Source organism: Vicia villosa, unplaced genomic scaffold, assembly GCF_029867415.1.
Source record: "Vicia villosa cultivar HV-30 ecotype Madison, WI unplaced genomic scaffold, Vvil1.0 ctg.001311F_1_1, whole genome shotgun sequence".
NCBI lineage: Eukaryota > Viridiplantae > Streptophyta > Magnoliopsida > Fabales > Fabaceae > Vicia > Vicia villosa.
Genome location: NW_026705570.1, coordinates 267,576 through 283,121, shown reverse-complemented (window position 1 = coordinate 283,121; position 15,546 = coordinate 267,576). Strand labels below are relative to the sequence as shown.

General features: G+C 35.3%; 1 protein-coding gene and 1 long non-coding RNA gene across 2 annotated transcripts; both read left to right on the top strand.

Moving 5' to 3' along the window:
- The first annotated feature begins 1,777 nt into the window (after positions 1 to 1,777).
- On the top strand, positions 1,778 to 12,314 carry LOC131634541 (pyrophosphate-energized vacuolar membrane proton pump 1-like). Its single transcript, XM_058905210.1, has 5 exons — positions 1,778 to 1,918; positions 10,697 to 10,889; positions 11,255 to 11,654; positions 11,763 to 11,849; positions 11,945 to 12,314. The coding sequence occupies exons 1-5, from the start codon at positions 1,778 to 1,780 to the stop codon at positions 12,312 to 12,314; spliced, it is 1,191 nt and encodes a 396-aa protein (XP_058761193.1).
- Positions 12,315 to 13,068: 754 nt separating this feature from the next.
- Positions 13,069 to 14,654, top strand: LOC131634534 (uncharacterized). Its single transcript, XR_009293558.1, has 3 exons — positions 13,069 to 13,286; positions 14,131 to 14,429; positions 14,530 to 14,654. It is a non-coding gene; the product is annotated as an uncharacterized LOC131634534 (long non-coding RNA).
- Positions 14,655 to 15,546: the final 892 nt, after the last annotated feature.

The following is a 15,546-nucleotide window of genomic DNA, read 5'->3' as shown; positions in this document are numbered from 1 at the left end:
TAATGAAACTATATCTAAACTGAATGATGAAATTATCCTGTTACAATCCAAACTTGATCAGATGTCTAAATCAGTAAAAATGTTGAACAATGGCACGGATATGCTGGAGGAGATCTTGCAGGTTGGAAAAAGTTCAAGAGATATGTCTGGCATAGGATTTGTCAGTGCAAAGAAATATGTCCAAGATAGTAGCAGAACTAAACCTGAAGCTGAGATGTCGACGCCGATGTCAAAACATGTGACTCAACATCACGAGAAAGGTGAAATGAAGAGAAAGTTTCAAAGATGGAGATGTCATTACTGTGGAAGATTTGGACACATTAAGCCTTTTTGCTTCAGACTATATGGATATCCAGATCAAGCTCCTTTTTACAAACCTAAGCAGATCATGCCCATTCAAAAGCAACAATGGAAACCTAAAAGTATGGCTTTAATAGCTCATACATCTCTTAGAGTTTCAGCCAAAGAAGACTGGTATTTTGATAGTGGATGCTCCAGACACATGACTGGACTCAAGAATCTGCTTGTTGATATCAAGAGTCATTCTACTAGTTATGTAACCTTTGGTGATGGAGCTAAAGGTGAAATCAAAGGAGTTGGAAAATTAGAGTGTTCAGGAGTGCCAAATTTAGAAGATGTTCTATTGGTCAAAGACCTGACTGCCAATCTTATAAGCATCAGTCAACTCTGTGACCAAGGATACCAAGTCAACTTCACTAAAGATGAGTGTGTGGTTACTAATGAAGAAAAGGAAGTAGTAATGAGGGGTGTCAGATCCAAAAATAACTGCTTCTTGTGGGTGTCTCAGGAATCCAGCTATTCTACTATATGCTCTAAAGAAGAAGAAGCAAAGCTATGGCACCAAAAACTTGGTCATCCTTATCTAAGAGACTGGGCAGGCAGTGCTGATAACAGAAAAAGAACTTCAGGAGGATGTTCCTTCTTGGGAAGTAGCTGTTCTCAACTTGTTTGGATGAAACAGATGTTATCAGAATACAATGTCACACAAGATGTCATGACATTATATTGTGACAACTTAGGTGCCATCAACATTTCAAAGAATTCCATCCAGCACAGCAGGACCAATCATAGTGATATTAGACATCACTACATCAGAGATCTTGTTGAGGACAAAATAATTGGCTTGGAACATGCTGCCACAGATCTTCAACTTGCTGACAGTTTTACAAAAGTCTTAGATGCAAATAAGTCTGAAAATCTAAGAAACAAATTAGGCATTTGTCTTTGTGAAAGATTATGGCAATTAATTGAGAGTGGGGCCAGCACTATTTCTCTCTCCAAATCTTGGATATCATTACACATTAAAGTGTATTTTCCCCCCTTCTTGCAAGTTACTCAAACGGTTTCCATTCCTCCACAACCTCTCCTCCACACTCACGCTATCTCACTGTGTTCCTGCATTCATCACTCCTTACCCAGCCTCTCATTTTCTCTCACCATGTCTCAGAGTCCTTCCTCAAAGATATCTTCTCCCATCTCTGAAACAGCATCAGGTTCTAGGGCACCAAATGTTGTGAGTAATCAAGATGTTGTGCTGGATGTTGTGCCATTGAACTCTGTCCCTCCTTCCGATTCTGCTCGCAGTCAACCAAGAAAGATGCATGCAAGAAAATCAACCGGAGGATCTGTCCCAGAAACCTTTTCTGTCCAGCATAGAGAGGGCACTTCCTATGTTCATAATGCGATTGCAAATATGGTCACCAGAATCTTGAATGAAGGGCACAAAGTTGAAGGAATTTCTGTTCCTCTAGCCCAAATGCCTGCTTCCGATGATGATCAAGGTGTGCAAGATGATGAGACCCCTGTTGATAAAGATGTTAAGACAACTGTTGATAATGATGAGACATCTGCTGAGAAAAATGATGAGACTCCTGTTACTAAGGATGTTGAGACATCTGTTAATGAGACCCCTGTTGCCAAAGATGTTGAAACATCTGAAGCTATCAATGTTGAAGCATCTGATTCCAAAGATGATGAGACTCTTGCTCCTGAGAAAGATGAAGAGGTTCCTGCTGTTCCTGCTAAGAAAGATGAAAACCCTAATGTGCATGATGTGGTGGGTCTAGATGAACTTGATGATCCTATTGATATTGCTGATGATGACCTCATCTCCAGCATCTCCAACCGGGTGAAGGCTCGTAAGGGAAAACAAGTCTGTGAGCAACATTCTCTCAAGCCACAGGTTACTCCTCTGAAGACTGTTACTAAAGAAAAAATAAAGAAAGTCCCTACTGGACCCTCAAAGTCTGGAAGCAAAGTTAGTGTGAAGAAGAGGAAGGAAAGAAGCATTTCTGACTCTGAAGCTGATGTCCCAAGTGATGTCCCTGACATCCCCTCCAAGAAGAAAATTGCTGTTACTAAATCTGCTACAAAGGTCCGTGATGTTCCTTTGGATAACATATATCTGCACTATGCTTCCAATGCAATCCAGTGGAAATTTGTGTATCAAAGAAGGCTGGCCCTTGAAAGAGAGTTAGCAAATGATGCTCTGGAGAATCAAGAGGTAATGCAGCTCATCAAAACTGCAGGTTTGATTAAGACTGTTTCTCAATTCTCTAAATGCTATGAAATGCTTGTGAAAGAGTTTATTGTCAATTTATCTCAAGACTGTGCTGATGGTAGAACAGATGATTTTCATAAAGTTTATGTTAGAAGAAAATGCATAGAGTTCTCCCCTGTTGTTATCAATCACTTTCTAGGTAGAAATGCTGAAGCTCAACCTGAGCTTGAAGTAACTGATAATGAGGTCTGCAACACCATCACTGGGGGTAAGGTTAAAAAGTGGCCCATCAAAAGCAAACTGTCTGCTAGTCTCTTGACTGTTAAGTATGCTCTGCTGCATAAAATTGGTTCTGCCAACTGGGTGCCCACCAATCACACCTCTACCATTGCTGTTGGTTTAGGAAGATTCATTTATGCTATAGGGACCAAGACTGTGTTTGACTATGGAACCTATATTTTTGACCAGACTATGAGACATGCAGGTACCTCTGCTACTAAGCTTCCTATTGCCTTTCCATCCCTAATATGTGGAATCATCCTAAAGCAATACCCTGGCATCTTGAAAGCTAAAGATTCTGTTTGCAAAAGGGAAAGTGCTTTGACTTTTCACTACAAGCTGCTTCAAAGGACTGATGCCTCAACATCTGCTGGGACATCTCAAACTAGCAAGTCTGTGACCAAAGCCTCTCTTATAGCTGAGCTGAAGGAGACCTGCAAAGAGCTGGAAAATAGGAAGATGAAGCTTGAACAGCTTATACTCAGTCTTGAGCAGTCTGCTGATAGTGATGATGATCATGCTGCTGGTGGTGATGGTGAGAAGATGAATGATGATATGAATGCTGATAGTGAGGATGAATATAAGTCTAGTAGCTCCAGTGATGAAGAGATGAGTGAGGAGGATGATGATGGTACTGCTGGCTCTGAAGATTAAATCTTCATTTGGTGCTTGGCTCCTTTTGTGGCTAAAAAGGGGGAGTAGTGTGTGTTTTTGGTTGTGTTGATTGTAATGGTTGTAATGGTTATCTTACTGTTCTGGTGATCTTTTGGTTTTTTACTTGGACATGGTTTTTTTTTGGTTCCCTTTATTTGGGTGTTCTCTGGTTCTCCCTAACAATGACAAGTGGTTTCTGTAACAATTGATTAAGTAGTTGTTTTTTTTTGGTGATTAATCAAGTTGAATCAAGTTGCTGCTGTTTTTCTTACAGAATTTATTTTTCTGTTGTTGGCTGCTGTATGCTCTGGTATCTGCTTTGCATCTATTAGTGTTTTAGCCAAAAATTCGCCAAAGGGGGAGTCTGTAGATGTTGTTGATTGGCTGTAATTTTTGGTAAAACTGATTGTGGCTCTATCTTGTCAAAAACAGTGTCATGACATACTTTCTGTTGTTGTGATGTGCTTCCTAATGCAGGCCTTTACCTGATGTCAAGGCCGATGTCATGACATTCGCAGCTGTTTGCTATTTTATATTACTACTTATGATTGTATGATCTGTTAAGACCTTATGCGCTATATTTGGTAATAATGGATTCTGATCTGGTTCAAGGACGTCTTGGATGATTACTATTATCAGTTCCTTGTATAATGGAGATTTGTTTTAATTAGGGCAAAAACTATTTTGTGGATCCAAGGCCCATTTGCTGTATTGTCTGAAGGGTATTTAATCCGTGTAGGAGCTGCTGTTGCCGTCAGGGTTTTTGGTTGAAAAACTGTTAGAGTTCTTTTTGTTTTAGTTTTCTCGTTGTGTTTTCTTGTAAGCCAAACAATCATCATGATGATTGTCTTGGTCTAGGCGTTTTTGTTTTGAGTTGTAAAAAGTACTCAAAGCTTTTAAGCAAGAGTACTATTGTTCTTGATCAAAGCTTTTAAGCAAGATCAAGGTGTGTTTTGAAGAGTGTCTTCTTTTGCTTTTCGTCTGTTAGTTTTTCATCACTGCTGTGATTGAGGGGGAGTGAGTAGGAGCTCTGGTCTAGCTGTTTAGATTGAAGTTGCATTGGGTAGATATTAAGTGAAAGGCGTAATATTGAGTTGTATTACCTTGAATTAATATTACTTATAGTGGACTTCCTCCCTGGCTTGGTAGCCCCCAGATGTAGGTGTGTTTGCACCGAACTGGGTTAACAATTTTCCTGTGTTGTTTACTGTTTACTCTTTGTTCATTTGTTTGAAAACATTCAGATAATGATGTCGTGACATCCTGTAAGACATCGCGTGTCTGAGTCCAGAATTTCACATAGTAAAAATTCACTCTAACTGAACCAAACCGTTTCAATTTACTAAGAACCGAACTAAACCAAAATTATAAGTTTGGTATATCGTTTCGAAATTCTGAACTGTACCGAACCGTTAGAAGATAATTTTTGTCAAACTGAATCATTTATCAAAGAATCGAACCGTTAAGCCATTTTTCAATTTTTTAAAAAAATTAACTTGGTTTAATCATTTTTCATTTTCAGTTGTGATTCGATTCGGGTTTAGTTTCAGTTCGGTTCAGTTACGGTCTGGTTCTATAACTGTTTATACATAATGGTTTGGTTCACTAACTAAACATAACTTTCAGTTGTTTTAACTTCAGTTCGACTCTATTTGGCAGTTCAGTTCAGTTCTTGGATTTTTTTAAACAGTCCTACCTGAGCATGTCATCAAGGGCAAATAATTAAGGCCCGCCGATGTTGGTGGAGTCCCTAAGACTGGTGAGCGTGTTAGACTAGTGACTTCAAGCATAAGAGGGGAGTGAATTGTGGTATTCAAAGTAAATAATAGAATTAGAAGAGATGAAGTTAAGAGAAATGATACCAGAAGAGATCTTCTAGAGATTTTACTGTATAATTGAGCTTTTATAGGTCATGACCACAAAACTTTGATACAAGTGAGTCAAGACATTTTACACTGATTTATCACCCTAACTAAAAGAGAGCTTTTCCATGGGATGAACTCGCGAATCGAGTAGAGATTTTACAGGCTAATCTCCATAACCAAACCGAGCTTTTTGAGGCTGAATTCTATAGCCACACAGAGATTTTGCAAATGGTTGATCTCAAGAATCAAAATCAATTCTTCAAGAGTATTGCACTCTTGAAAATAACAATAGTGACACGACACCAATACAACTCTTTCCTCATTCGTAGTTTTCACTTACAAGGCACCAAGGAAACTCTAGTGAAAAGAAAACATTTAAAGAGAGAAATGAGAGATAAATTGTAAAGAATTATGAAAAGTGTGAATTATGGTGTGAAATGAAGTAGAGAGACCTCCTCTATATAGAAGAAAATTTGGCTCAAAAAGGAAACAGTTCAAGAACTAATTAACTCACATAATCGATTAGGTTATGAGTATAATCGATTAAACACTTCAAATAATTGATCCTTATGGTTCAAAATGGAAGATTTTGAGATAGAGTTGTTACAAATTATTAAGAGACTATCACAACCGATTATATACTCGAGTAGACATCATCTAATCAATTAGGTTCAAGATCTAATCCATTAGATAGTTAAAAAATTCTGAATCAAGCAGACAGTCCCTTAATCAACTTGTTAGGCCTTAAAAATTATTTTTAATTGATTATGTAAAGTAAAGAGAGGCTTTAAAAAGTATTTTAGGTGTGTGTGTGTGTGTGTGTGTGTGTGTGTGCGAGAGAGAGAGAGAGTTGTCTTAGTATCTTAGAAATTACTCTCCTACTTTCACAAGACTATGGTCACTCGGACAGACACGACCAGATGAGTTTTCACACTTCATCTCTTTTAAAACTCTGAAGCTTTCAAGTTCCTTTTCCAAATAAGTTGATAATATAATCACTTCACCGAAACTTTGAATCTTCTACTTGATGAGGCTTGAGAAATCTTCAAGTTAATCACCATCATCCAAGAGTTGGAAAGATATTACCACCGACTTCAACAAGCATAAGTGTTATTGTCATAAAAAAACCCAAGAAGGTCATCAGCGCCAAGATCATTAGCTTCATATCTGGAAGCATATATATCCACAAGTCTCTCTTCAAAAGGCCTCTATGTGTGGAGATGATTTAAGGAAGGTTTGAACACGGGGGAAGCTCATCGGTAAACCTGACGAATTTGTCACTCATGCTTTTGGCCCGTCCTTGTCCTCGGAAAAACAAAAGAGTTTTGATCTTTCATTTCTGAATAGAAACTACACATATTTCTCAAGTAACACTGGAGTCATTCGTTAAGAGAGATGACGAAAATGTCGTATCAGATGCACAAGGCTTTTTTTATTTGTCTTTTAGAGCCGCAACTAAAGGGGACGTCTTTTACGCCTGAATGCCTTTGTATGGAGAAAGAGATGCTTGAGGAGCGTCTCGGGGCTCTAGAACTTATAAAATATAAAGGGTTATTACCATTTTTGCCCCCTGCTATATAGGCGACTTCTGGTTTACCCCCTGTAATTTTTTTTTTTGTAAAACTAACCTTGTCAAATGAAGATTCCGTCGTTTTAGACCTCGCTAAAAAATGGCACATGCCATTTGCTTATGTGGGGTGCTGACTGTGTATTTCTTTTATTTTTTTAATTTTTTAAAATTCAAATATGCTGACGTGTAATTATATTTTTTATTTTTAATTCCACGTAATATTGATTTCATTTTTTATTTATTTTAATTTTATTATTTAATTTTATTTTTTTTATTTTTTTATTTTTTTATTTTTTTATTTTTTTTTATTTTTATTTTTTTATTAATTTATTATTAAAATTCAAATTAATTATTTCAATTAATATATTTAAATTATTTCAATTAGTTTCGGTTTATTTTATATATATTATTTCTGTTTAATTATTTTATATATAATTAATTTCAGTTTACTATATGATTAAAGTAAAATTTATCATTAAATATATTACTTGAAATAATATATATATATATATATATATATATATATATATATATATATATATATATATATATATATATATATATATATATATACTAAAATTACAAATATGTTTAAATAATTTATAATTTTAAAGGAGAGATATTTGAATAGAAGTCGAATTTGCCGCTCCTGATCCCGAACCTTGTGGGGGATCTCGATCACCCCCTGCACTGGCCGTAACGACCATTTTCTTGTTGTACCTTCGTTTTGGAATCGGTTGTGCACTGTTCTTTAATTTACCGTTCCTAAGGTTCATACAAGATCTTGATATTGTCTAGACAAAAATAAAGCAATTGATTAAAACAATCTGCTTGACACTGTCCCACTGGGCGTGCCAATTTGTTTACGGTGATTTCCGGTAAACAACCGCTAGTCTTCCAAACTATAATAAATATGATTTGGTTACTCGCAGGATCGACTAGATTGATCCTAGGACACATAGTCAAGAAGATTGTTATCAATGTTCATTCGAACCATATTCATGATTTGTCTTCTTCAATAAGCGTTGTTCGATTAAAGAACAAATAGTCTTGATAATCACTTTGTTATATATAAATGTGACTTCAACGAAAAGATAAGTAACATAACATATGAAATTAAAAGGACTATTAAAACGTAAAGAATCTTAAACTGCAGAAACGTTAAAGACTTTGAAAGTAAATAACATGAAAGTAATTCGAAAGTAAATGACATTAAAGTAAAGATACAGAAATGTAAATGGCAAGAAGTAAACGAAATGCAGTAATTCTGGAAGATATTTAAAAAAACAAAAGATAATACACATGTATTAAAGTGGTGGTGTCATACGTACATTTTCTCAGCGAACTCTTTCTCTTAACGCTTGATACTTGAGTAAATATGTGAGTGATTTGTACAAAATGAACACACAGAATCCTAACATTAAGACTCCTATTTATACTAGTTTCGACCTTAACGGTCCTACACTAATCTGCTGCCACGTTTCTCATAAGAACTTCTAGCGACGCCATCTGTTACTTGGACAGTTACGAAACCGTCTTCGAATTTCAAATCTTCCCGCCTGAGTCCGTCTTCGACGCGTGGCAGTGTATTAAACAAACACTACGAAAAACACGCTAAGTAGTAATACTTGAATATATTTATAAATTTTGTCTAAGTCCCTGAAGACACATACTTTTCACTAGCTTTCAGTATTCATTATCTTCATAGCGAACTTAGAAATCTTTACTCTCGAAGCATGACCATCAGTAGCCATTCTTTTATTTTTAAGGGATGGCCATCAGTAACCATCTTTCCTTCGATTTTCTACTTCTTCGAAGGACAAATACTACAAAACGAAATCTTCAGCTAACAGTGTGTGAGAGAGAGAGAGATAGTTGTCTTAGTATCTTAGGAATTACTCTCCTACTTTCACAAGACTATGGTCACTCAGACAGACACGACTAGACGAGTTTTCACACTAAATCTCTTTTAAAACTCTGAAGCTTTCAAGTTCCTTTTCCAAATAAGTTGATAATATAATCACTTCACCGAAACCTTGAATCTTCTACTTGATGAGGCTTGAAAAATCTTCAAGTTAATCACCATCATCCAAGAGTTGGAAAGATATTACCATCGACTTCAACAAGCATAAGTGTTATTGTCATCAAAACACCCAAGAAGGTCATCAGCACGAAGATCATTAGCTTCATATCTGCAAGTACATATATCCACAAGTCGCTCTTCAAAAGCCTCTATGTGTGGAGTTGATTTAAGGAAGGTTTGAACACAGGGGAAGCTCATCGGTAAACCCGACGAATTTGTCACTCATGCTTTTGGCCCGTCCTTGTCTTCGGAGGACAAAGGAGTTTTGATCTTTCATTTTTGAATAGAAACTACACATATTTCTCAAGTAAGACCGAAGTCATTCGTCAAGAGAGATGACGAAAATGTCGTATCAAATGCACAAGGCTTTTTTTATTTGACTTTTAGAGCCGCAATTAAAGGGGGCGTCTTTTACGCCTGAATGCCTTCGTAGGGAGAAAGAAATGCTTGAGGAGCGTCTTGGGGCTCTAGAACTTATAAAACATAAATGTTGCAAGTTGAATCTCTGATAAAATTTTGATGTAAAGTATTGTAGGTTGAACCTGTGATAAAAGTTTGGTGTAAAAGTTATGAGTTGAACCCATGTTAAAATCGTAGTTGATAAAGAAAAATCTCAATATACTATCACCAAGGATTGGATGAAGGCCTCGTAATTTTTAGCTGAACCAGGATAAATCTAGTGTGTTTATTCCTTAACACTTATCTCTTTCATTTATCTTATTCATCAATATGTCATTTTCCTCTTCTTCATCTATCCTCTTCTTAAAACTCAACTTAAAAATTGTTTCTAATCTTTACACATTCGATTTATTTTAATCACTACTCACACTCTCGCCCTTCTTTGTATTTGAAGTTATTTGATCAACACTAATATTGTATCAATCACTTCGAGCCTCCACAATTTCATTATCAAAGCAACATATCGTCAAGTTTGTCAGATAGACTTTTAAACTTGGTATAGTAATTGCACTAGTACAAAAACATCAATATAATTTTAAAATTTACACCCAATATACTAAAAACGGGTGTAAATCAGAAATGCGGTGGCAATTTTGTAAATAACATGTCATTTTAAACATTATCAGGTGACAATATACACCCTATTTTCTAAAAACGGGTTTAAATTAAAAATATTATTATAATCATAGTTCAATTACTCCCTTTAAACAAAAAAACGGGTGTAAATTTATATGAAAAAAAATTGTTTAAATTTATAACTCAAAATATATAATCTATGTAGCATATTAATAAATAATTTAAATATTATTATTAAATTAATGAATGAATATTAATGGGTGTAAATTTATTTATTAGGTGAATAAAATAGTTTAAACATTATTAAAACTCTTTATTAGATGAAACATTATTCTTTAAACATAATTCTTTAAATTTATTAACATAATAAAATACTTTCTCTATTTTCTATTCAACTCTTTCACGAAACTCATTTTCAACTCTTTCAGAAAACCCATTTTTCAATCTAACTCTGTTACACTCATGCATTTTGCGCGGCCATGGAAATTTCGGGATTCAGCGAGTTTGATTGGAAAAAGAGGTTGATTTCGGATTTCTGCGAAGTTTGATTTCGGACTTCACGAAATCCTTTCTCTAAACCACACTCGGTCGAACAATACCCTTGCTGTGACGACACCATTCGCTCACTGAAAAACGAAGATCTCTTCTTCGCTCACTCTCATTTCACCAAAACATTTACGACAACGAAGCTGAGAGGAAACTATTGCAGTGACGACAACGAAGCTGAGAGGAAACCATTCCGCAATGACGACAACGAAGCTGAGAGGAAACCATTTCACAGTGACGACGTTGATAAGGAAGAATTAGGGTTTTATACTTTGAGCACATTGGTAGCTGAAGAATTAGGGTTTTATACTCACAAACTAGTTCCTATTGCTATGTGTAATTTTGTTTGAAATGAATTTATTTTACACTCACAAATCTGAAATGACATTGGTTGCTGAATTTTGTTTGAAATGGTGCGGATTCATTGTTTAGGTCCAAACAAATTGTATCGATTAAAGCTCCTTCTTCTTTCAACCAACCCCTGCATCTTTAGCATCACATTTTGAGGTGAGTGTTTTGGCTAAGTTTCAAACACATAGAAACTGTCTTCTATTTCATCAATAGTACTAATTATACTGTGTTATAGAAGCCATGTTTAAGTGTATCAGAGGCTTTCCTTCCTCTCGTTTGTATCGCGCGCGAGAGTGTGTTTGTCGTGCAATTTATGGATCCTTATTAGTTAAGTTTGTTGTTTGCTTCAGATTTGGAAATAGGTAGTAAGGGTGATAGTAATAATTCTGGTGACGATGTTGGGGATATTGCTGGCATCGGATCCGATCTATTTGGTTCATATGCAGAGGCATCTTGTGTTGCCCTTGTTGTTGCCTCCATCTCTTCTTTTGGGATCGATCATCAGTTCACTGCCATGTTGTTCCCTCTCATCATCAGTTTTGTGGGCCTCCTTGTTTGTTTGCTCACCACCTTATTTGCAACTGACTTTTTTGAGATCAAGCTTGTAAAGGAAATTGAGCCAGCATTGAAAAAACAGCTTGTTATTTCAACAGTATTGATGACTATTGGAATTGCAATTGTTAGTTGGATAGCACTCCCATCTTCCTTCACCAGCTTCGATTTTGGAGAGCAGAAAGTTGTCAAGAACTGGTTAGTTTCATAACTTATTGTTAGGGCCCAGTCTATTTACTAAATAATGATTTAAATGATAAATTTTGAACAGTCTTGATACTTAATGGATTGGTTTTGGCTTTGCAGGCAGCTATTCTTGTGTGTGTCTGTTGGTCTTTGGGCAGGTCTTATCATTGGATTTGTTACTCAATACTATACCAGTAATGCATACAGGTAAGCAAATATGAATCATATTTTGCAATTTCACCTTCATTCATCTAATTGGTTAGATACTAACAGGACTTGCATTTTCTTTCTGGTTTTTGCAGCCCTGTACAAGATGTTGCTGATTCCCGCAGGACTGGTGCTGCTACCAATGTTATCTTTGGCCTTGCCTTGGGATACAAGTCTGTTATCATTCCAATTTTTGCCATTGCAATTAGTATTTCTGTTAGTTTCAGTTTTGCTGCCATGTATGGTGTTGCTGTTGCCGCTCTTGGAATGTTGAGTACCATAGCAACTGGATTAGCCATTGATGCATACGGTCCAATCAGTGACAATGCCGGAGGTATTGGTGAGATGGCTGGAATGAGTCACAGAATTCGTGAGAGAACCGATGCTCTTGATGCTGCAGGAAACACAACTGCTGCCATTGGAAAGGTTCAGTTTTCCTCTTTTTTCTTCTTTCTTTTCACCTAGTTCAATCTGTTTTATTCATGTTACTTATGTATGATATTACTGATGTATGATATTACTGCAGGAAATACTACAATTTTGTTTGAAATGGTGCGGATTCATTGTATAGGTCCAAACAAATTGTATTTTGATTAAAGCTCATTCTTCTTTCAACCAACCCCTGCATCTTTAGCATCACATTTTGAGGTGAGTGTTCACTACAAGAAATTTTAGGATTTACGACACTTGTTTTGCTACAGTTTCTTATAAACTGCCCTTTTTCCTAATCTGAGGCAGTTAATGCGGCTGTTTTGGTCAACCGTCGTGCTTTAATAACATAAACTTAACAAAAATGTTAGAAGGGATGAAATTGTTGTCATTAAGATTTTATCTAATTTAGTGGTTTTGGGTAAACATGACTTTTGGTGTGGCTGTTTATTCATGTTTTCTGTTTATGGTTTTAGGTGGTTGTTATTTAATCTTGCGGATTTTTTGGTTATGTCATGTGTTTCGGATAAATATATAGCTTAGACTACTTTTTGTTGGAGCTCGAGTCTGATATACTATATTCTTTTCTAATTGCTTGAAGAACCAACATGCTTTCTAAAATAATTTCCAAAATAAGTTAAACTTGAACTCACTTTTTGAGGTAATAATTACTAGTACTATTTATATTCAAGCTCAGTTAACCTGTCATTCTGAGATTTGGTTATCATACATCTATAACAAAATCCCTTTATCTATGTAAATATATTTCATCTTTAGGAATGTGGTGGTTTCTTTGTAAACTTAAGATGAAGAGTCATTCTTAATATTTCAAGCCTTTCAATTGAAAAATAATTATTGTCACAACTATATAATCAAAGTTGGCAATTGTTTTATTGTTATCTCTTTCGTTGTCTCTTGTAGTAGTTACACCATCAACAAGTGCATTTCCTGTAGATTCACCATTAATCTACCAAGTCATACCTACAGCATTTCCAACTGAACTACCAGGTGCAAATTTTGTGAAATATTTATCTCTTCTTTTTTGGCTTATTTATCAATTTTTATAAAATATTTATAAGTTACTTCCTGTCACATCATTTAATTTCTTCATGTCCACATTTAAAATTCCCTCAACTATATTGTCTCTATAAATGATGGAGGTTTAAAACATATCTTATGCATGGCTAGATATGTTGTTATTGGTTTTAAAGTTGTATTGTATGTATCTCATTTCATCATCTCGTAATAATATGACAGTGACTTGAGAAATGTGGATTAGGTATCCAAGTAATTTAACTAAGATTAAAAATGACAATCATGATAGATGGAACAATGTAAATTGGATGTATATAAAAGGATGACAATTAGTGAGTCTGTTTGACAGATAAAATATTGTCTTATTAGTTATTCATGTAAACTATAAAATAGAACTAGAGAAACAAAATTTCACCCCAAAGAAACCCCTGAAGAAACAAAGCTGCTACTTAACATTTATAAGAATATATAGCCACTGAAATGCCTACTCCTTAATTTAGTTTACTTACAACTATAACATTCATACTTAGTAGTTTAAGAGTGTATATTTTTTCTACAAATCTTTTCATTTTAATTATATTTCTCAATATATAGATGTTCTTCAGAAAACTACCATTCTAAAGTGTTCAAAATTTGCAGTTATATAGTGTATAGTTTTTTTTAAGTTGGTTATAAGTTGTTATGATAGATTTATAGAACAATTTGACTTTTTTTTCTTCTTTTATTATAGAAATTGCTTATGCAGGAGCACTTGAAAAGCTGGTTGGCACATGTGATTATCTATAACAACTGATATTTAGTAGTATGTATGAATCAGGTTCTTGAAATCAACTCTATCATTCAAAGCTCCTATCACGTTTATGTGGAGTATTCAAAGCTCCTATCATTCAACACTTTACGGGAACAATATACGATACTTCAACCATTAGAAGCTTTGACCAACAGTCAAGATTTCATGCAGCAGACATGAAACTGTCGGAAGGGTGTTCTCAGCCAAAGTTCAATATTGCTGCTGCTATGGAATGGTTATGCATCCACTTATTATGATGTCTTCCATCACATTTGTCTTTTCCTTGATGTTCTTGATATTGATTCTACCGAGAATCATAAATCCAGGTGCATACTTCAAATCTTGTATCATATGTCTGTTAAAATTTACTCGGCTTGTGTAATGAGGAGTTGAGCATAATTCTTTCAATTTTTCCAATTTTCGAAGGTCTTGCTGGTCTAGCTGTTACTTATGGATTGAATTTACAAGCATTCAAAGTGAGCCTCCCTTTGTTTAGAAGAAGTAAATAGACCTGATGCTTCATGGCCCGCATATGGCAAGGTTATATACGGAACTTGCAGGTAGAAAACTTTTTAATGCTTGTTGGTGCCTCTTAATATTGTTTCTGATTTTGAAAGTTATGCTAAGGTTCTCTTTTCAAAACGGTTAGAAATTAGCTTGTGAACATAAAAGTGTGCTTGGGATACAAAATACTTGTAGCATTATGTTTCTACAAGATGATTGTTTGTGCTCGATTTCACCATTTGTGATGATTTGTTGTCCGTGATGAAGGTTCGATATGCGCCACATCTTCTGCTCGTGTTGCGTGGCCTGACATGCATGTTTTGTGGAGGATTGAAAATTGGCATTGTTGGAAGCACATGAAGTGGAAAATCAACTTATGGATCCTTATTAGTTAAGTTTGTTGTTTGCTTCAGATTCGGAAATAGGTAGTAATGGTGATAGTAATAATTGTAGTGACTTAGGCTTCTCTAAATGGACACAAGGCATACTTGGAAAACCAGGTATATGGATTCATCTTCATTTGTCCTCAAGGTCTTTATATAAGTTTGAAAGAGAAGTAAGTTTCAAACATAAATGACTTTATCCAAACATAAATGAATTTACCAGACTCAATTTACTCATAATCAATTTTTTCCCTACAAAACCAAACACACATATAGCGTAGTGGAATAGTTGACTGCACTGAAGTGCACCGTATGCAGCTAACTTCTAGACTAGATGATCCATTTCTTTTGATTGATGGATTAAGAAAATGACTGCAGTGTGTTTTTTTTTTTTGCAGAAATTTCTCACTTGCTGAACTAGCGCAGATGAAGTATATACTCCCTGAAGGTATAGAAATTGAAAAGGTGGTTGTTATTGATAAGAAGAGCTTGTGTATGAAGCCGGATTTGAAGATCACCTTGGTTTTTGACGTTATAAAAGATCACTCTGAACAGT

Bases quoted from the DNA above. Each gene is read 5' to 3' on its own strand.
- LOC131634541 (XM_058905210.1), top strand. From the start codon at position 1,778: ATGCCTGCTTCCGATGATGATCAAGGTGTGCAAGATGATGAGACCCCT. The intron at 1,919-10,696 runs GTTAATGAGACC...ACGACAACGAAG, and splicing joins CTAAGGATGTTGAGACATCT to CTGAGAGGAAACTATTGCAG. The intron at 11,655-11,762 runs GTTAGTTTCATA...TTGGCTTTGCAG, and splicing joins CAGAAAGTTGTCAAGAACTG to GCAGCTATTCTTGTGTGTGT.